At 38.3% G+C, this 20,909-nt stretch overlaps 1 protein-coding gene across 2 annotated transcripts in view; it reads left to right on the forward strand.

Annotated features, from left to right (window-relative positions):
- The first annotated feature begins 3,445 nt into the window (after window positions 1-3,445).
- CPSF6 (cleavage and polyadenylation specific factor 6, 68kDa) overlaps window positions 3,446-20,909 on the forward strand; it is a 29,110-nt gene continuing 11,646 nt past the window's right edge. The window contains exons 1-10 of one of the 2 annotated variants that reach the window (XM_014537685.1): window positions 3,446-3,655; window positions 6,534-6,637; window positions 12,674-12,819; window positions 13,727-13,900; window positions 14,030-14,140; window positions 14,593-15,097; window positions 16,213-16,328; window positions 16,826-16,979; window positions 20,356-20,548; window positions 20,628-20,885. In XM_014537685.1, coding sequence (XP_014393171.1) covers window positions 3,542-3,655; window positions 6,534-6,637; window positions 12,674-12,819; window positions 13,727-13,900; window positions 14,030-14,140; window positions 14,593-15,097; window positions 16,213-16,328; window positions 16,826-16,979; window positions 20,356-20,545 — 1,614 coding nt within the window. In that variant the 5' untranslated portion in view covers window positions 3,446-3,541 and the 3' untranslated portion in view covers window positions 20,546-20,548; window positions 20,628-20,885. Of the gene's footprint in view, window positions 3,656-6,533; window positions 6,638-12,673; window positions 12,820-13,726; window positions 13,901-14,029; window positions 14,141-14,592; window positions 15,098-16,212; window positions 16,329-16,825; window positions 16,980-20,355; window positions 20,549-20,627; window positions 20,886-20,909 lie in introns of those variants that run through there. The other variant, XM_014537684.1, reaches the window with a different exon arrangement.

The raw sequence follows: 20,909 nt of genomic DNA on the forward strand, positions 1-20,909 counted from the left end.
GTTGGAGTCTGCAGTCACTGAAGCAAGGAAGCCTCATGTTCGCTTCCAGCTGCCTGGCTGCCGGCCGCCATCTTGGCTGACAGTTAATTTGCATAAGGATATGCTGATTAGCCAATGGGAATGGTAGCGGTCGTACGCCAATTACCATGTTTCTCTTTTATTAGTATTGATGTTTCTATCTCTCCCTCTTCCTCTCTGAAATCAATAAAGAAATATATTTTAAAAAGTAGGATATGTTCTATATATTTTTTTTAATGTGTGATACTTAAGCTGAAAAGGAAGATTACTAATACTACAAAAGAGTATGTGCTTTGAGCTGAATTTTGGTAAGAGCGACAAATCTATTTAGATTCATTAGTATTTTTTCGCCATATCCAAATGTGTACCTTTGGGGCTAGAAGGTCAGGCTGTGGCCTTGAAATAGAGCAAAGTTAACTAGTCCACGTGGAAATCGAACCCCAGGACCGTGGTCTCAATTAGCATTATACTTCAACCAATTGGAAGCAGTCCAACCAGACAAAGTGGCAGGTCCTAAAATACTGGAAGTTATATCAATATGGAAAATTGGTTGGTGTCAACGTAGGAATTCATGGAAGGACAAAAATAGTAAGTGGTTGTGATTCACCAGATTAATGTAGCTGCAATTATGCTTGTAAGGAATTGTTTGTTTATGTTAACATTTTCCTGGATTTACAACCAATGAAAAATCAAGTAATGTGTTAACATGTTTGGTGAAAGTATAAACTTATTCTCTCTCAGGCCTTATATTGTGATTATAGTCTCTGCTGAGCAAACACAACTCCCTTTGTATAATACTACTACTAATGTTGTTGCTATTATTATATTTGAAGTACAGAACTGGATTGCAAAAGAGTTTACAGTGCCCACAACCTCTTGTGGGAAGCTTTTTAGTATCTCAGGTGTATGGAACCACTGCTGCAACCATGTCACCTGAAGCTTCAGCTACACTGAAACTTCATTACAAAATTCACCCTCCTTTTTTCTGTTACTGCAATTTGAACATGTATTTTAACAAAAACTCAGTTCTGAAAGATTATTTTGGTGTTGCTGTACAAACAAATTTATGGCATTATTCCCTGACTTGTCTTAGTTTCTGCCTATTGCTAAAGATGGCTTTGTTCGTTGACCTACCTTAAGATTTTGGGCCCCTTATTAAATGTCTTACATTCTACCTCATAACAAAATTGTTATGTAAAGATTCTGTTATAGAATTGGTAAATTGGTTAACTTTGTCATGCAGAAGATTACCTGAAGACGACTTGACAAATTTCAGGTCCCTTTGGCCACGTGTATAAATGGTATTTCCCTGTCTAGGTTTTCTTTTTCTCTTTTTAAAATTTTGCTCTAGCTTCCTCTGAACAACAAAGTAATAGCTATGTTCCTATGGGGCCTATAATAACAGTACTTTGTTAATCTGTTTACAGTCATTTTATGAATGCTCTCTAGGTCATTCTCTATCCATGTAATAGTCCCTAAACTTTGCTCCTCTTTTTTTTTTTTTTAATATATTTTATTGATTTTTCACAGAGAGGAAGAGAGAGGGATAGAGAGTTAGAAACATCGATGAGAGAGAAACATCGATCAGCTGCCTCTTGCACACCTCCTACTGGGGATGTGCCCGCAACCAAGGTACATGCCCTTGGCCGGAATCGAACCTGGAACCTTTCAGTCCTCAGGCCGATGCTCTATCCACTGAGCCAAACCGGTCAGGGCTAAACTTTGCTCCTCTTAATGTGCCATTTGTATAACAGTTCATCCTTAATAAATTGTATTAATGGGAGAGGATATGAGTTATTATGTCTGAGTTTGTTGTTTTGTAACTGATTGCCTCTCTTTATTATCACAAATACAGGGTGTGGCAAAAATAGGTTTACAGTTGTGAGTATGTGAAAGGTTTTATGGTATTGATTAATTACTGTATTTTTCATACAACACCTGTAAACCTACTTTTACACCATTCTACATCATAAGAATAAAATAGTTCACATTGATTTTAGGTACTTGGTGGAAAGGCAGAAAGATGGAAATAAGTTTTCCTCTGATACAGGCTAGTTAAGCCTGTGGCCCAATGATGGTTACCAAAGGCAATTTTATTTTATTTTTTAAATATATTTTTATTGATTTCAGAGAGGAAGGGAGAGGGAGAGAGATAGAAACATCAATGATGAGAGAGAATCATTGATCAGCTGCCTCTTGCACGTCCCCTACTGGGGATCCAGGCATGTGCCCTTGACGGGAATTGAACCTGGGACCCTTCAGTCCGCAGGCCGACACTCATCCACTGAGCCAAACCAGCTAGGGAACCAAAGGCAATTTTAAATGGTGTTGAGTGTTCTGCCAATAGCCGCACTTAATTGGGGGTGCAGGGGGCTTATTTAAAATTGAACCCTCCCTTTTCGTTTTTCTCTTCTTTATATATGTTTCTTTTTTGTTTTCCTCTTCCTTGCTTATTTAGGCATGTAAGTGGCATCCACTAGCATTGCTTTAATTCTGTTAGTGACACAGCTTTCCCAGGTCCGTTTTCTCTTGCTAATTGACTAATCTAAGTCAGGTAAGCATTAACTCTTTGTTGACTGAGAATAATAAAACGATTGCTAGACACTAATTTGTATAGTTTTACGTATTATCTTTCCCTTGTTCATTTGTTACAACTTTCAGAATTATTTACGTACCCACGTTTCATCATTCCTTCCCTATGGCTTAGCTCACTAAACTTTCCCCCCAAAACTAATAGATTTCGCAGGGCTAGGAAAAAAAGATCTTGAATACCATCAAAAATAATAGTTGTGTTTTTCTTCAGTTAAATATTTGTAATGGCTCTGATTTTTGTTGGTGATATTTTTGTGTCGATCTTTTCTTTTTTTCTGTTTTTTTTTTTGTGTGTGTCAATTTTTTTTAAAAAAGCTCATCTATTTGTATTAATTCATGTATTATTACTTTCACTTTGAGTATTTTACTTCCAAGGAAAGTTTTACATTAGTACTTTATTATGAGTCCATGCCATTCTTTTCCCAGAGGAACATTATTTTCCATGTTATAATAAATAGTGGAAAAATAGCTTTCGCTGTATAGACATTTACTTTATAGGTACTGTTTAAGAATACAAGTTTGGCCCTGGCTGGGTAGCTTTAGTTCACTGTCCAAGGTTGTGTGTTCAATCCCCAGTCAGGACACGTACTAGGAGCAATCAATGAATGTATAAATAAGTGGAAATCAACATTTCTATAATCAAATTAAAAAACAAACGTGTGTCATAAAGTTTTTGGCCTTTTTTTTTTAATCTTCTACGAGACTTTAAAAACAAATAGTTGAATTAAATTGTGTGTGTGTTTTTAAATTAATAGTTGAATGAATTTATATTCAAATCTCTTTAGTGTAGTAGTCTGACTATTGTATGACTTAAAAACATTATTTTTGTATCCAGGAAGCTGAATATGGTGGGCATGATCAGATAGATTTGTATGATGATGTCATCTCTCCATCCGCAAATAATGGAGATGCACCAGAAGACCGGGATTACATGGATACTCTCCCACCAGCTGTTGGTGATGATGTGGGTAAAGGAGCAGCACCAAATGTTGTCTATACATATACGGGAAAGAGAATTGCATTATACATTGGAAATCTAACATGGGTAAGTAAACTTACCATATGAATTGGTAATTGATTTTGAGCTATTCTAGCAGTTAACTTTGAAGTTACTAAATTGATTTTTTCTATGTGCTTGCTTATGCAATTAGGAGGACAATAATAGTACCTTTAAAACAAATTTCAGGTCTTCTAGTTTTTAATTTGGTAGTCGTTCAACTTATTTTGGTAGACATTCCAATTAAATATAGTTCAATTATTTTGTCTTCAAATCAGTTATTTTTACCTATTCCTAAATGTCGGCTATCTCAATTTTACAAAGGAAAAATGTCTACATAAGGTCTCAAACCAGGATTCAGAACTGTAAGAGAGAAAGAAACACAGTATGACTCCTGGTTTTAAAGTTTTCATTATCTAATTCCTGTTACAAACTTGCAGAGTTTTAATTTCTGCTCTTTTTATTTTGAGTACATTTATTAAAGCTGGGGACAGTGAATCAAGGAGGGGCTTAGGATAGAAGAAGCAACAGGAGAGAACCTAGGCTGGGCTGCTTTGGTTCATTGAGAAGTCAGAGAAAAGGGGCTTTGGGGACATGTTCAGGAGCTACTCCTGGACGAGCTGCTGCTGCCCTTTGCTCTTCTGGTTGTAGATCTTGGGGAGGATCTCTTAGAGTTTAGGTCCCGTAGAGTTTAGTAGCGTGTGGGGAAAGGAGAGGGAAGGGGAAGATGCTGGAATACTCACGGAAGGGAGAACATGCTCAATTCTGATCTTAAATTTTTTTTAAATGTTTAATTTCTAATTGCTGGTTGCTAGTATACAGAAGTACAATTTATTTTATTTTATTACAATTTTTTTTTAATCCTCACCCAGGGATATTTTTCCATTGATTTTTTTTTTCATTTTTATTTTTTAGAGAAAGAGGGAAAGACAGAGAGAAATATTGATGTGAGAGAAACACATCGATCGGTTGCCTCCTGTACAAGCCCTGACCAGGCCCCAGCCTGGGAGGGCCCTGCAATCAAGGTACATGCCCTTGACCGGAATTTAACCCAGGACCCTTCGGTCTGCAGGCCGATGCTCTATCCACTGAGCCAAATCGGCCAGGGCTGCTCTTAAATTTTTAATCTTATTTATGGAAATACTGCTATCTGTACATTCTATCTTAATTTGCATTTATGGGACTTTAAAATTAGTGGTTGGGAGTTTCATTAACTGGATGTTTAATGTAGCTATTTATAATTTTATTAGCATTAAATACTAACTAGAGCAGTGATGGCGATCCTATGACACACGTGTCAGAGGTGACACACAAACTCATTTTTTTGGTTGATTTTTCTTTGTTAAATGGCATTTAAATATATAAAATAAATATCAAAAATATAAGTCTTTGTTTTACTATGGTTGCAAATATCAAAAAATTTCTATATGTGACACGGCACCAGAGTTAAGTTAGGGTTTTTCAAAATGCTGACACGCCGAGCTCAAAAGGTTTGCCATCACTGCACTAGAGCAAGTCTATAGAATTTTTATCTCTACTTTGAAATGTGTATTATACATATTGGAAAGTTTAAAAAATTGTCTAGAAATCAAAACTTGTCACTCCTCAGAAGAAGACTTGACTTTGGATAGTGAACACATAATACAATATACCAGAAATTTTCAACAAGAATATTGAAACATACAGTACTTGATTATTTAGTCAGGTGCACTGACCTCTTTTCCCTTAGATTGTCAAAGGAAAAAAATGGCAACAGCCAACACAACAATAGCCATCTGGTGTGAATGAACAAAAAAATACCCTTTTTTTGTCAGATCAGCAAAAAAGCATATATTTTGGTATGCTATTGAATTCTGGTAGTTTATGAGATGAAAAAGGTTGAAAATCACGGCAATATACAGATGATGTATTACAGAATTGTACACTTGAAACCTGTATAATTTTATTAACCAATATCACCCCAATAAATTCAATTTAAAAAAAATACTTGTCACTCTTCAACTTCCTTAATAGCATTTTCTTTTAAAATAAAATATTTATATTAAAACACACACGAATTGATTAATCTTCTACCACCCAATCTGAGAAGTTTTATAATATTGGAGACAGTAACAGTACAGTAATGGAGAGTGGTTGATAATTACATCTTTGAATCTGTACTCCATTTATTAGTTTTGTGATATTAGGCAAGCTCGTTAACTTCTCTTTCATAGTATGTGAAATGGGAATAATAATAGGACTTATAAGACTGTTGAAGAGTTAAATATTTGATATAAAGTACATGGTAGGTACTCAGTACATGTTATTTTTTTCTTTTTATCATATACATATATATATTTCTTTTTTTTATTGACTTTTTACAGAGAGAAAGGGAGAGGGATAGAGAGTTAGAAACATTGATGAGAGAGAAACATCGATCAGCTGCCTCCTGCACACCCCCCACTGGGGATGTGCCCGCAACCAAGGTACATGCCCTTGACCGCAATCGAAGCTGGGACCTTTCAGTCCGCAGGCCGACGCTCTATCCACTGAGCCAAACCAGTTAGGGCTATATTTTTAAACGGAATTTATTTCCCCAAATGGTTGCCTTTAGGAGAGGAAGTGACGAGTGATACTAGTTTTATTTAAAAATATTAAATCTTTGCAGTTTAATGTTGGAAGAGACCAGAAACGTTTTAAGATAAAACAACCCCCACTATCCTATCTCTAAAGATATGTATCTTCTAATTTCTGAAAATTATCAAGGAATGCATTTTGCCCTCAGGTACTTTTGTGCTATTTAAAAATTGAAGACTAATTTGCAACAACTGCACTTAGATTTGAACTGAGCATTAATTTTCTTTATTGTGAGTTTACCCTTAAAAAATTGAAGCAATAAAAATCTTGGATATGTTTTAATGGTTAACGAGAGGGAAATGTCTTGCAGTGGACAACAGATGAAGACTTAACTGAAGCAGTGCATTCTTTGGGAGTAAATGATATTTTGGAGATAAAGTTTTTGGAAAACCGGGCAAATGGCCAATCAAAGGGGTAAGATGTTTTTCCCCTAAAATAAGTTAGTATTTTTGGTGTTAAATTTTCTTCAAGTTAATGCTTTCTATTCACATGTGTAGGATGCTGTGTTATCCACATTGGCAGGAGGTTCTTGGCAAAGATTTGTACTCCATTTGTCCTGTGATATAGCTCACTAAAACTAGTGGAGCTGCAAGTGTGGACAGATTGTGTCTATTCTTTAATTTTCCTGAGTTTTCTCCATCAATGATTGAAATTATTATTGAGATGATAGTTTCAAGAAACGTTATTATCCCTGGGATTAAAGCAGGGGTCCTCAAACTATGGCCCGCGGGCCACATGCAAATACAAATATTGTATTTGTTCCCGTTTTGTTTTTTTACTTCAAAATAAGATATGTGCAGTGTGCATAGGAATTTGTCCATAGTTTTTTTTTAAACTATAGTCTGGCCCTCCAACGGTCTGAGGGACAGTGAACTGGCCCCCTGTTTAACAAGTTTGAGGACCCCTGGATTAAAGGGTCGGGGAAGAGGGGCAACATGAGAGTAAGTGTAACTTGGATGTTTTTTGCTTTTTTTTTTTTTTCTAGTTGTGCTTTTTATTTTTATTTTTATTTTTTATTTTTTTATTAAATCTTTATTGTTCAGATTACATTTGTTCCTCTTTTTTCCCCCCCCCTAACTCCCCTCCTCCCAGTTCCCGCCCCCCCCCCCCCCCCCCCTCCCCCCCCCCCCTCCCCCCATTTTAAAATACTATTACATTTCTTTTTTTATTTTTTTTTATTTTTTAAATCTTTATTGTTCAGATTACATTTGTTCCTCTTTTTTTTTTCCCCCATAACTCCCCTCCTCCCAGTTCCCACCCCACCCTCCGCCCTCACTCCCCACCCACTGTCCTCATCCATAGGTGCACGATTTTTGTCCAGTTTCTTCCCGCATCTCCCATTCCCCTTTCCCCCCCAAGAATAGTCAGTCCATTCCCTTTCTATGTCCCTGATTCATTATAATCACCAGTTCATTCTGTACATCAGATTATTTATTCACTTGATTCTTAGATTCACTTGTTGATAGATGCATGTTTGTTGTTCACAATTTGTATCTTTACCTTTTTCTTCTTCCTCTTCTTAAAGGATACCTTTCAGCATTTCGTATAATACTGGTTTAGTGGTGATGAACTCCTTTAGCTTTTCCTTATCTGTGAAGCTCTTTATCTGACCTTCAATTCTGAATGATAGCTTTGCTGGATAAAGTATTCTTGGTTGTAGGTTCTTGGTATTCAGCACTTTGAATATTTCTTGCCATTCCCTTCTGGCCTGCAAAGTTTCTGTTGAGAAATCAGCTGACAGTCGTATGGGTATTCCCTTGTAGGTAATTGAGTCTCTTTCTCTTGCTGCTTTTAAGATTCTCTCTTTGTCTTTTGCTCTTGGCATTTTAATTATGATGTGTCTTGGTGTGGTCCTCTTTGGATTCCTTTTGTTTGGGGTTCTCTGCGCTTCTTGGACCTGTAAGTCCATTTCTTTCACCAGGTGGGGGAAGTTTTCTGCCATTATTTCTTCAAATAGGTTTTCAATATCTTGCTGTCTCTCATCTTCTGGCACCCCTATTATTCTGATGTTTGTACGCTTGAAGCTGTCCCAGAGGCTCCTTACACTATCTTCGTATTTTCGGATTCTTTTTTCATTTTGCTTTTCCGGTTGGGTGTTTTTTGCTTCTTCGCATTTCAAATCTTTGGCTTGATTCTTGCGCTCCTCTGGTCTGCTATTGGGTGTAATATTCTTTATTTCCGACCGTGTATGCTTAATTTCTAGTTGTTTCTTTATCATAGCATCGAGGGTCTCATTAGTTTTCGTGACTCTCTCCTCAAGTTTATTGACAGCTTCTAGCACATTTTTGCAAGCCCTCAAAATTGCGTTTTTTAGCTCTATATCGTCCATTTCTGTCATGTTTTTTTGTCTCCGCATTTTTTATGCTTTCTTGGTGCACCCTCTAGTGGTCTTTGTGCGCAGTCTTGTTCTAGTTGAGCCTTGATTGTTGTAGTTAATACTAGAGGGATTTGACCACCAGGCCGACTGGCTGTGTGAATCAGCTGTGTCTGCCGCGGAAAACTTCTGTCCTCTGGGGAGGTGCTAATCTAGCCTTTGCCTGAGGCGATCCGGCAAATGGCTCTGCGCAGGGCTTGGGCGGGGCGGGATCAACAGGGCAGGGCGGGCGGAGGGAGCGGTTATGGCTGCCCTCAGTCCCGTTCCCAGAGGCTCTGCTTCTCAGAACCCCAGGAACCGCTGCAAACCTCGGAGAGAAAGCTGCCTTCCAACTGATGCCAGACAATCCCGCTTCTCCCGTTTGAGTCTGAGTCCCTAGAGACTCGCCCGTATCTGGAGCTCAGAGTCTGAGACTCCCTCCTGATTGAAAACGACTACCGCGCCCTCAGCCACCAGCCCGCTTTGCGCGCGCACCCCCGCACCTGAGTATTTTCCACACTGCGCCTCCTCTGAGCCTCGGTATGCTATTGTTTTTTCTTATAGTTGAAGAGTCTCTCCTCAGGCAGCCTTCCTGTGGTTCTGGGTGATGTCCGTTTTGTCTTTTAGTTGTATTTTTGAAGTGGTTGTTTGCGGCAGCAGTCTCCGGTGTTTACCTATGCCGCCATCTTGCCTCCTCCTTGCTTTATTTTTTTAAACTGTTAAATTATACACATGAGATAGAAACATTATACAACACATATTCAAAATTTAAAGAAAGCCATAATCTAACCATCCATAGATTATCACTCTTAACATTTTAGTGAATATAGTTTCAGGTTTCGTCATAGCACTTCATGCTTTTATTGCAAAAAAAAACCTAGATTACAATTCATGTGTTTTATAACGTGTTTGATACAAGGAATAAAACAAGCATTATCAATAAGTACATATTCTCTTCTAATGTCTAATTCTTTCCATACCTTGTATGCTTCTGTAATTTATTTTACCATTATTATTTTTGGTTATTTCGGTTGTTTCCAGTTTTTGCCTATTATACCTATATTACAGCAGGAATCGTTTTATGTAAAACTACCTTCTGAACTTTTGCAGTAGCCGCCTATTAGGTGTTCCTGCTTTCACCCTAATCTCCTAAAGTGTATGCACATAGAAGTTGGAAAAAAGTGGCACCAGTATTAGTCTACTCAGAATCTTCTAATAGCTTCTATCTCACAGTGAAAGCCAGAATCTTTACTATGGCCTACAAATGCTATGTGATCTGTTTTCCCACAACCTCTCTGACATTCTCTCTTAACCATTCTTTGCTTCCTTATGCTGTTTCAGCCATAGTAGTTTGTTTGTTGTTCCTCAAATACATTCCTACGTAGGACCTTATACATGTGATTCCTCTTCTGGTTTACTTTTTCCTGCAATGTTCATATGGATCTCATTTCCTTCAGAACTCTCTTTTAAAAGAGTTCCCTTCCCAACCATCTTGGTGCAAAATAGCACCTTCTATTTCCATCACTGTTTCCTGTCTTTATATTTTCTGTCACTATTGTATTTTTACTTGTTTATTACCCTGTCTCCCACCACAGTATAAGATTCATGCAAGCAGAGACTTTGTTTTGGTCAACTATTGTATCCTTAGCCTTAGTATGGTGCCTGGCATGTAGGAGTTGGTGTATTGCTCACTAAATACATGTTAAATTAATGAATTCATTAAATTGTTGCTAAATTTAATCTTGACTCACAACAGAATTTTTGACAACAACAACAACAAAAAAAACTGGAATAGGGGTTCTAGTTAACAACCATTTTGAACATTAGGGAGAAAAGGGTTCCAAGCTCCTGAGAGTCCTGATAATTTAAAATATCCTATAGCTGTGCAAAACTGTTAATCTTTTTTTGTTTTAAATGTATTTTTTTTTTAACTGCGGTGTAATTCACATACCAAAAATCCACTTTTAAAATCTTCAGTGGTTTTTTAGTATATTTACAAAGTTGTTCAACTATTACCACTGTTTTATTCCAGAACATTTCATCACCCCAGAAAGGAATCTCATACCCATTAGCAATCTATCTTTATGGATTGGCTTATTCTGAACATTCCATATAAATGGAATCATACAATAAGTGGTCCCATGTGACTGACTTCTTTCACTTAGCAGAGGCTTTCAAGGTTCATTCATGGTGTAGCATGTATCTGTACTTAATTATTTTCGTGGCTACGTATTTCATTATATGGATGTACCCTCTTTATTTACTTGATGGACATTGGGGTTGTTTCTGCTTTTGCTAATTGTGAATAATGCCCCTATGAATATTCATGTGCCAGCTTTGTGTGAACATAGATTTTCAATTCTTCAACATATACATATACCAGGGGCCCAGTGCATGAATTCATGCACCTTGAAAGGAACTGTGGGCCACGAGGCTGTGTTGGACACAGGGGCAGGTGTCAGCCCAGCCCCTCCCGCCGCGGACCCTGGTCCCGTGTCTGCCAGCAGCCCCGCTCCCGCACTCGACACACTGACAGTGCCGGCCCCACTCACACCCACCGACAGCCCCACTCACACCCGCTGACAGCGCAGAGCGATCGGGGTCAGCGCCAGCAGTGGGTGCAAGCAAGGCTGGCACTGTCAGTGGGTGCAAGTGGCGGCTGCTGCTCCAATCGCCCCTCAGGAGCAGGGGGAGGTGGAGAAGCCCTCAGGTGCGATAGGGGCCGGCAGCCACCGCTCACACCTGCTGATAGCACTGAGTGATCGGAACTGGCGCCGGGCACTGGCAGTGGGTGTAAGCAGTGGTTCTGGTGCCAGCAGTGGGTGCAAGCCCCAGGCAGGACCACAGTGTGTGGGAGCAAAGAATTTTCAGTAACCACTAGAGGCTCGCCCCGATGACAGCGACCAGTGCCCTGCCTTGGTCTGGCATCCCTGCTCACCTGCTTCACCAACCCCGCTGGGCCGACATCCGCCATGTTCCCTGCGTGCTCCGGGTAGTCAGCGCATGCCATAGCAACCAGTTGTTAGGTTGTTCGGTTTGTTCTGCTGTTCGGTCTATTTGCATATTAGCCTTTTATTTGTTAACTCTGTATTTAATTTTTTGAGAAACTGCCTGATTGTCAAAGTGGCTGTGCCATATTACATTACCATCAGCAGTGTATGAAGGTTTCAGTTTCTCATCCTCACCAAGACTTGTCTTTTTTATTAAAGGTACTCTAGTGTGGCCCAGCTGGTATGGCTCAGTGATTGAGCGTCAACCTATGAACCAGAAGGTCGTGGTTCGATCTCAATCAGGGCACATGCCTGGGTTGCGGGGCTTGATCTGGTGTGGGGCGTACAGGAGGCTGCCAATCAATGGTTCTCTCTCATCATTGATGTTTCTAGCTCTCTTTCCCTCTCCTTTCTGAAATCAATAAAAATATATTTTTTAAAAAGAAGCTACCCTAGTGGGTGTGAAATGGTATCTTATTGTAGTTTTGATTTACATTTCCCTGATAGTTAATGATGTTGAACATCTTTTCGTACTGGCATTATTCATAATAACCAAAAATTGGAAACAACTCAAATGTCCATCAATGAATGGATTTTTAAAATGTGTAGTATTCATATAATGGAATATTATTCAGCCATAAAAAGAAATTAAGTACAGAAACATACTTATAGCATGCATAAACCTTGAAAGCATGCTAAGGGAAGGAAGCCAGTCACAAAGGACTACATATTGTATGGTTCCATTTATATGAAATGTCCAAAATAGGCAAATCCATAAAGTCAAAGTGGATTAGTGGTTGCTTAGGGTTGGGGGATGAAAGGAAATGGGAATGAGGCTTTATGTTGGTGTGGTGAAATGTTTTAAAACTGATTGTGGTGATGGTTGAAAAACTGGGAATGTACTAAAAATCACTGAACTGTACATTAAATGAGTGAATTGTACATGTTATTTAAAAAGTTAAAGATGAAAGTATGAACTTGTATAGTTTTAATTTAAGTATTTTGTTTTCTTAGATAAAATTGAATTCAGGCTATTTTCTTTTTAATAATAGTAACATTATTAATCTCTACTCGCTTTCTATTCCCATCCCCTTAAACATCTTTTAGGTTTGCCCTTGTTGGTGTTGGATCTGAAGCATCCTCAAAAAAGTTAATGGATCTGTTGCCTAAAAGAGAACTTCATGGTCAGAATCCTGTTGTAACTCCATGCAATAAACAGTTCCTGAGTCAGTTTGAAATGCAGTCCAGGAAAAGTAAGCAATTCCTCTGAGGCTTTTATTGAAAGATGTGTATTTTAATCAATTTTGCTAGCATTTATTAGATATTATACTAGAAAAGTCACCTTAATATTTAGTTTGTTGGAGAATCCATTTTAGGAAGTCCATGCTTTGCATTTGATTTAATTACTGGTTATGACTGTGATCCTGTATGCTGGAAACCTACTCCCATTTTTCTCTAGGTGTCACAAACCCATTATTATTCAACAGTGTGCAAGTTCTGTAGCCCTGCCATTCTTGTCCTGTCATTCCCCTCCTAGAGAAAGGAAGAACTACATTCTAATCCTTAGATTGAAGGAAACTTATGTGGATGTGTGTTATGGTGGTGGAGAAACCACTGATAACCAGAAAATATTCGTTGATTTCTGCTTGGCACCAAGACCTTTCACCACTTGGTAAAGTGACTATAGAAAAGATTTGCCATTGCCCACTTATGAATGCTATCACTTAAAGAGATAAGATGGATGATCATGTATTAAACAGAAATTCAAGTGGTTGGTATTTTTTTAATGTTTTAGCGCTTAAGGCTTAATTAACAAGAATATGTTACAAAATTTAAATGATTTATGCTTAGTGAAATTTGGATTTCTGTTGGAGAATTTGGTCTTGGCTGCTGCAGAGAGTACTGTATTTTGAAAGTAACTCATACTTATTCATTGGAAATACATATGTGCCTGGATATTTTGAGACTTCAAAAGAACGCAAATAAATGTGAATGTTTTCCTAATCAATACTTCTCAAGTAGTTTGGAAAGGGCCAAGGCATCTGCAAGTTAGTGTATAGTATAAATGATCTTTGAAATGTGGTTGTTTCTAATAATAATGGTTACATTTCAGAGAACTATTTTAATAAATGCTATTTATGAGTATTTGGATATTTGCAGCTACACAATCAGGACAAATGTCTGGGGAAGGTAAAGCTGGTCCTCCAGGAGGCAGTTCACGTGCAGCATTTCCACAAGGTGGTAGAGGACGGGGCCGTTTTCCAGGGGCTGTTCCCGGTGGGGACAGATTTCCTGGGCCAGCAGGACCAGGAGGGCCACCCCCACCTTTTCCAGGTAAATTTTTTCTTAAAATTACCATGGATAAAATGTGTCTATCTAATACCTCTTTTCCTTTTCTCTCTTTTCAAGTAATGCATTATTGATGTGACTTACTCTCCTTGTTATGCTATTTTTGGAATCCAGGAAATTTGATCAAGCATCTTGTTAAAGGAACTCGGCCTTTGTTCCTGGAAACTAGGATTCCATGGCATATGGGGCACAGCATAGAGGAAATACCCATTTTTGGCCTAAAAGGTCTTTATTTTTCTCCAAACTTGCTTGACTTATATATAGAATATTTACATCCGTCTTATTTTCTTACCTCTTAAAAAATTCTTTCAAGACAATTTTTCCTTATTTCACTTTCTAGCTTGGCATCAGAGTAGAATATAAGGTGGGTGATTTCACTGTAAGAAATGTGTGTATGCTGAAAGATGGAAACTATCGCTAAGTATAATTGTCTTTAGTAAAGTTTTTGTTTCAATAATTTTTCTTAAGCATAAATTGAGGAAGTTAAATTTGTAAGGATATACTTTATCTTTGTAATTGTTAGTGTAGCATTTACCATATGGGTTTTATTTAACAAGAAAGAATATTGGTCTATGAGTTATGCTTTAAAAGTATAATCTTGGCATGAAGGTTAAAATACTTTATTGAAATGTGTTTTTTTTTTGTTTTTTGTTTTTTCCCTCCCCTTTATTCTATAGCTGGACAGACTCCACCACGTCCACCCTTAGGTCCTCCAGGCCCACCTGGTCCACCAGGTCCACCTCCACCTGGTCAGGTTCTGCCACCTCCTTTAGCTGGGCCTCCTAATCGAGGAGATCGCCCTCCACCGCCAGTTCTTTTTCCTGGACAACCTTTTGGGCAGCCTCCTTTGGGTCCGCTTCCTCCTGGTCCTCCACCTCCAGTTCCAGGCTACGGCCCCCCTCCTGGTCCACCACCTCCACAACAGGGACCACCTCCACCTCCAGGCCCCTTTCCACCTCGTCCACCTGGTCCTCTTGGGCCACCCCTTACACTTGCTCCTCCTCCGCATCTTCCTGGACCACCTCCAGGTGCCCCACCGCCAGCTCCACATGTGAACCCAGCTTTCTTTCCTCCACCAACTAACAGCGGCATGCCTACATCAGATAGTCGGGGTCCACCACCAACAGATCCATATGGCCGACCTCCGCCATATGATAGGGGTGACTATGGGCCTCCTGGAAGGTAAGTTAGTATGTATCTTTGAATGTAGACTTGGTATATTTTGTAGAAGATATTCTACGTTCCATCATTGAAGTTTTTAAAACGTTATGGTCTTTCCCCAGATACTTAATTTTCTGTGTTATTTTCTCTTCTTATTATAAAAGGCAGTATGGTATGGTAAAATATACACAGAACAGGGTTGGGAATAATCCAGCTCTGCTACTTGCGTAGCTATGTGATTTTGTGCAGGTCGCTAAATCCCTGGGGATTCATTTCCTTCATATATTTTTTAAAAAAATATGTTTTTGATTTTTTTTTAGAGAGAAGTGGGGAGAGGGAGCGAGCGATAGAAACATCGATGAAAGAGAAACATCACTCACATCAATGGGCTGCCTCCTGCACACCCCCTAGAGGGGATAGAGCCCAAAACTCGGGCATGTGCCCCGACCAGAATTGAATCGGTGACCTCTCAGTGCATGGGACAATGCTCAGCTAACAGCCACGCTGGCTAGGGCTACATGTACAATTTTCAATGTTGTCAAGCAGCTTTAGAAAATCTTGTTGGCATTTTACTCATTTTTTTAACCAATATTTGCACTTACTGAGCACCTTTTATTTTCCAGATACTTTTCTAGGATTTAGTGGCAAACAGGATAGTCTACAGTCTTGTCTTGCCTGAAATTCTATTAATCAGACATTTATTATCCTTCATTTGTGAGTTGGGCCCTCTGCCTGGAGTATCTAAACGTAATGAAACCAAATTGCTGTCCTTGATTGTGTAGGCTATATTTTTTGCAGTCAACATTTTGCGTGTGTATTCATCAAAAAATTTCTTACCTGTTTTTTGTGAGAATTAAAAATGTTATATTGTAGATATGTAAATATATCATTTCTGGCCTCCACAAAGAAGATTTCTAAGCTGCTACTTCATTTTATCTGTAAGATCGTGATATTAGAGAATTTTGCTTATTAGATTTGCTTTCTTACTAGGAGAAAATAGCATGCTTCAATTTGGAAAAGTAAATACTTGCTCTAAGGCACTTGTCAAAACAACCAATATAAATTGCTTTATGTACTGTTAAGACTAAGTTAGAAATCTGTTGTGTATGAGTTAAAGTTTATTCTGATTTTTATAGGGAAATGGATACGGCAAGAACTCCACTGAGTGAAGCTGAGTTTGAAGAAATCATGAATAGAAATAGGGCAATCTCAAGCAGTGCTATTTCAAGAGCCGTGTCTGATGCCAGCGCTGGTTTGTGTATTTCTTTTTGTATTAATACTTCTTAATTATGTTATTATGAATGATCGTTTCTATATAGTAGTTATTTATATATTCCCAAGTCAATTTCTCTCCTTTATTTAAAAGGTATTGAAGAAAGCTGTGTGTCACAGTGTAATGGAAAAGCCCCTAATTTAAAATTTTTAGATGTAGATTTAAATCTCAACCCTGACATTTAATGACTGAGGCACCTTAGGACCACTCATTTATTATCATATTTACAAAATGGTAACGTGCTTCATATAGCTATACTAATAACCAAAAACTGCTAATTTTATGCACAGAAAAGCCTTTTGCAAATGGTAAAATACTAAAAAAAAAAAAAAAAAAAAAAGAAATCTTCTGTGGTCATTTTAAAGTTCACTCCTTGTGTAAACTGCTTTATATTTATACTCTTACTGCAGAGGTGATTTGGTGGTATTTTGAAAATAAAATTTATTTGACTTCAACCCCTCTTCTTCCCCTCACAGGTGATTATGGGAGTGCAATTGAGACATTGGTAACTGCAATTTCTTTAATTAAACAATCCAAAGTATCTGCTGATGATCGTTGCAAAGTTCTTATTAGCTCTTTGCAATTTTGCCTTCATGGAATTGAATCCAAGTCTTATGGTTCTGGATCAAGGTAAAACTTTCCTGTCTCATTTCTATTTAAACCTGCTACTTTTACATATGGAAAAAATATGTTTGGGACTTTAAAATAGAACTTTGATTATACTTACACTTGATCATTTCACTGTTTTTGTACTTGGTATTCTTTCTGTTAGGAACCCTTTTCCTGAAAAAATGTTTTTATTGATGAGGGGCGGGAGAGCGCACGCGCGCGCGCACACACACACACACACACACACACACTCACACACGAGCCGTGGGCTGCCTGCCTTCTGCACGCCACCTACTGGGGATTGAGCCTGCAACCTGGGCATATGCCCTGATCAGGCATCATATGGGACACTGCTCAACCAGATGAGCCATACTGGCCAGGGCATGGCTTATATTTTTCATGCCTCAACTCAGTCTAACTTATAGCAGGAGTCTTCTCCCAGGACATTTTGTCAGGTTTTGTTATTGCTTCCATAGTACTACTATAATCTATTCCTGTTTATTATTAATTCACATTTATTTTCACTATACATGTTGAAAGTTGGAAGGGGCCTTACCCATCCTATTCACTACAATATTCTTTTTTTAAAATAAATTTCTTGGGGTGACATAGATTCAAGTGTGCAATTGTATAAAACATCATCTGCATATTGCATTGTGTGTTCACCACCAAAAGTCTAGTCGCCTATTTTTGGTTTTTTTTTTTGCTCTTAAATATATTTTACTGATTTTTTACAGAGAGAAAGGGAGAGGGATAGAGAGTCAGAAACATTGATGAGAAAGAAACATCTATTAGCTGCCTCTTGTACACCCCCTACTGGGGATGTGCCCGCAACAAAGGTACATGCCCTTGACCAGAATCAAACCTGGGACCCTGCAGTCCGCAGGCTGATGCTCTATCCACTGAGCCAAACTGGTTAGGGCTAGTCTCGCTTTACCGCTATTTATTTGAACCCCTTTACCTTCAAAATCCCCTCACCCCCTTACCCTTTGGTAACCACAATACTGTTGTTTATGTATGAGTTTTTTGTTTATTCCTTTGTTGCTTTCTGTTTTATATCCCATGTATGAGTGAAATTATATGGTTCTTGTCCTTTCTGTTTGGCTTATTTTGCTTACTATGATACTCTCAAGATCCATCCATATTGTTGTGAATAGTGTTTCATCCTTTCTTATGGCTGAGTAGTATTCTGTTGTATCTATGAACCATATCTTTATCCAGTCATCCATCCATGGACACTTGGTTTTTTCCATGTCTTGGTTACCATGTATGATGCTGCGATGAACATAGGGGTACATATATCTTTACAAATAAATGTTTTCTAACTTTTTTTTGGTGTACCCAGAAGAGAGAGATTCATTCCTGGGTCATATGGTAGCTCTATTCTTAATTTTTTGAGGAACCTTCATATTTATTTTCCATAGTGGCTGTCACTACAATATTTCTAATGAATATACAGAATGGGTGTTAAGTAAACGTTTCTTGAACAAGGGAGTTAATGAATGGATTATCTATTCTTAGTTTTTTAATTAGGTAATTCCATATTTTAGCATTACTGCTTACCTTGAAATTTTTCATACTTTTTAATGGTAGATCTTTAATCTTCACATGATACTCTGAGATCTGTCTTTTGTATAATTTATCTGGTGGTAGAATCTTTTTCGTAAAGTTAAGGAAAAAGATTGTCATAGTCATGGTCCCCTACTTTATAATTATTACATTTTGACCCATTGTAAGGACTTTTGTATCTGAACAAATTAGTCATAGCTAAAAACCATATCTCATACGGTCTTCTTTTAAACATTTTAAGTCCAAAATAAGCACCTAATAATGAATTTCAAATTTTTAAAAGTATTTTAGGCAGCATACTTGGTTAAATTACCTGTGGTTTGTTTTTTAAGTGGTTCATGAAACATTTCTCTTCATTAAGTAACAATGTGAATAATATCCCAGTCTTTACTAGTGGTCGTAATTAGTGGGTTTTCTTCTTTGCTTCCCACCACTCTTCTCAGCCTTCCCAACAAACATGTATATATTATTAGAAAGTTTCTTAGAGGAGTGACATTTTTTAGTTATAGAGGTAAAATTGATATTTATGTATGGGTTTAGGTAACCTGTGTTAATAGGTGGTAAATTTTTTTTAACTTTTTTAAAAAAGATGTTTTTATTGATTTTAGAGACAGAGGAAGGGAGAGGGAGAAAGAGATAGAAATATCAATGAGAAACATTGATCGGCTGCCTCCCGCATATCCATGTACTAGGGATCATACCTGCAACCAAGGCATGGGCCTGACCGGTAATGGAACTGGTGGCCTCTTGGTGCATGGGATGACGCCCAATCCACTGAGCCACACCAGCCAGGCAATAGGTGGTAATTTCTTATATTTAAGTCCCATTGTATATTGAGTGATTTCATGAATTTTATATCTACAAAACTACCTTCTGTATGTTCTTTAGCTTGAAATAGAAGTTCTTTGAACTTTTCTCTTTCACCTTTCTGTCTGTTTGTTTGTTTGTTTGTTTACTTGTGTTAATTCTCACCCGAGGCTATTTTCCCTTTGATATTTAGAGAGAGTGGAAGGGAGGGGGAGAGGGCACATCAATTGGTTGCCCCCCACACGAGCCCTGACAGGGCTGGGGATCGAGCCTGCAATCAAGATGTTTGCCCTTAACCTAAATCAAACCTGGGACCCTTCAGTCTTTGGGCCGACACGCTATTTGCTGAGCCAAACTGGCTAGGGCTTACCTTCCTGTTTATTATTCGGTGAACAATACATGTCTATTTTAGACTACAAATTATCTATGTATATAAAAACCCAGCGACCAGAATGGCGGTGGCTATGACGCACACTGTGGCAGCCAACCAGCTTGATCCAGGCCCTGATCAGCCCCAACACCCCGATCAGGGGTGGGGCTGGCTAGCCAACTGCCCATGACCCCTCTCCCCCGCCAGCCCGGCCCGATGGGCCCCCATCTGGGTGGGCTGGCCAGACCCCACCTGTGCCTGAATTTGTGCACCGGGCGTCTAGTAATAGATAAAACGTGATGTGTGCCATGTTCCCAATATTTGGGTGAGTATTTTTAAAAATGGGAATTCTAGTTCATGATTATAGGTGTGTTGGTAAATCATTGATGTTCAAGATATCGTAAGTCTGAAATAGGCCTATAAAATTTATTTTTGCCTTAGAGATTTTTAAGCACCAGAATTTTTTTTTTTATTATAGCAAAGGTGGAAATTTATTGAAGAACAAGTACAGATTCCCACACGGGGAAGGGGAAAGAATCTCACAGCACAGACTCCCACGTGGGGAAGGGGAAAGAGTCCCCAAACACTAAATATTGAAAATCTTTTTAAGTTATCCAATATGGAGAGCATTAATCCAGTAATTTCTTTTAGAAGACGTGAACGATCAAGAGAGAGGGACCATAGTAGATCAGGAGAAAAGCGTCGGCGCCATAAATCCCGCAGTAGAGATCGTCATGATGATTATTATAGAGAGAGAAGCAGAGAAAGAGAGAGACACCGTGACCGAGATCGGGACCGAGACCGAGAGCGTGACCGAGAGCGCGAGTATCGTCATCGTTAGAAGGTGGGTATTCCTTGTCCTATTGTATTTAGTCTATGCATTATTAACAGTAATTATAACTCCGAGGCTATTGTTTATACAGTATATACCTACATTTTAAATGGTCCAACTACTTGTTCTGAGTTTAATCTTCTGGAACCATCTGAGACAGATGACAGGTGAGTAATGACAGGTAAAAAATTTGACCTCTTATCTTTGAATATTGTATTGCTGAGTTATAACTTTTAGTTTTCAGATTGTTAAGGGTCTTAAAGCAAGAAAATAATCAAGAGGACTCATTGTCTACTTCTAAAATCCAAAAATTGGAATTCTCTTAATCATATAATTTGCATATGACTTAAAATATAAAATACAAGGAATTATT

Source organism: Myotis brandtii, unplaced genomic scaffold (assembly GCF_000412655.1).
Source record: "Myotis brandtii unplaced genomic scaffold, ASM41265v1 scaffold1037, whole genome shotgun sequence".
NCBI lineage: Eukaryota > Metazoa > Chordata > Mammalia > Chiroptera > Vespertilionidae > Myotis > Myotis brandtii.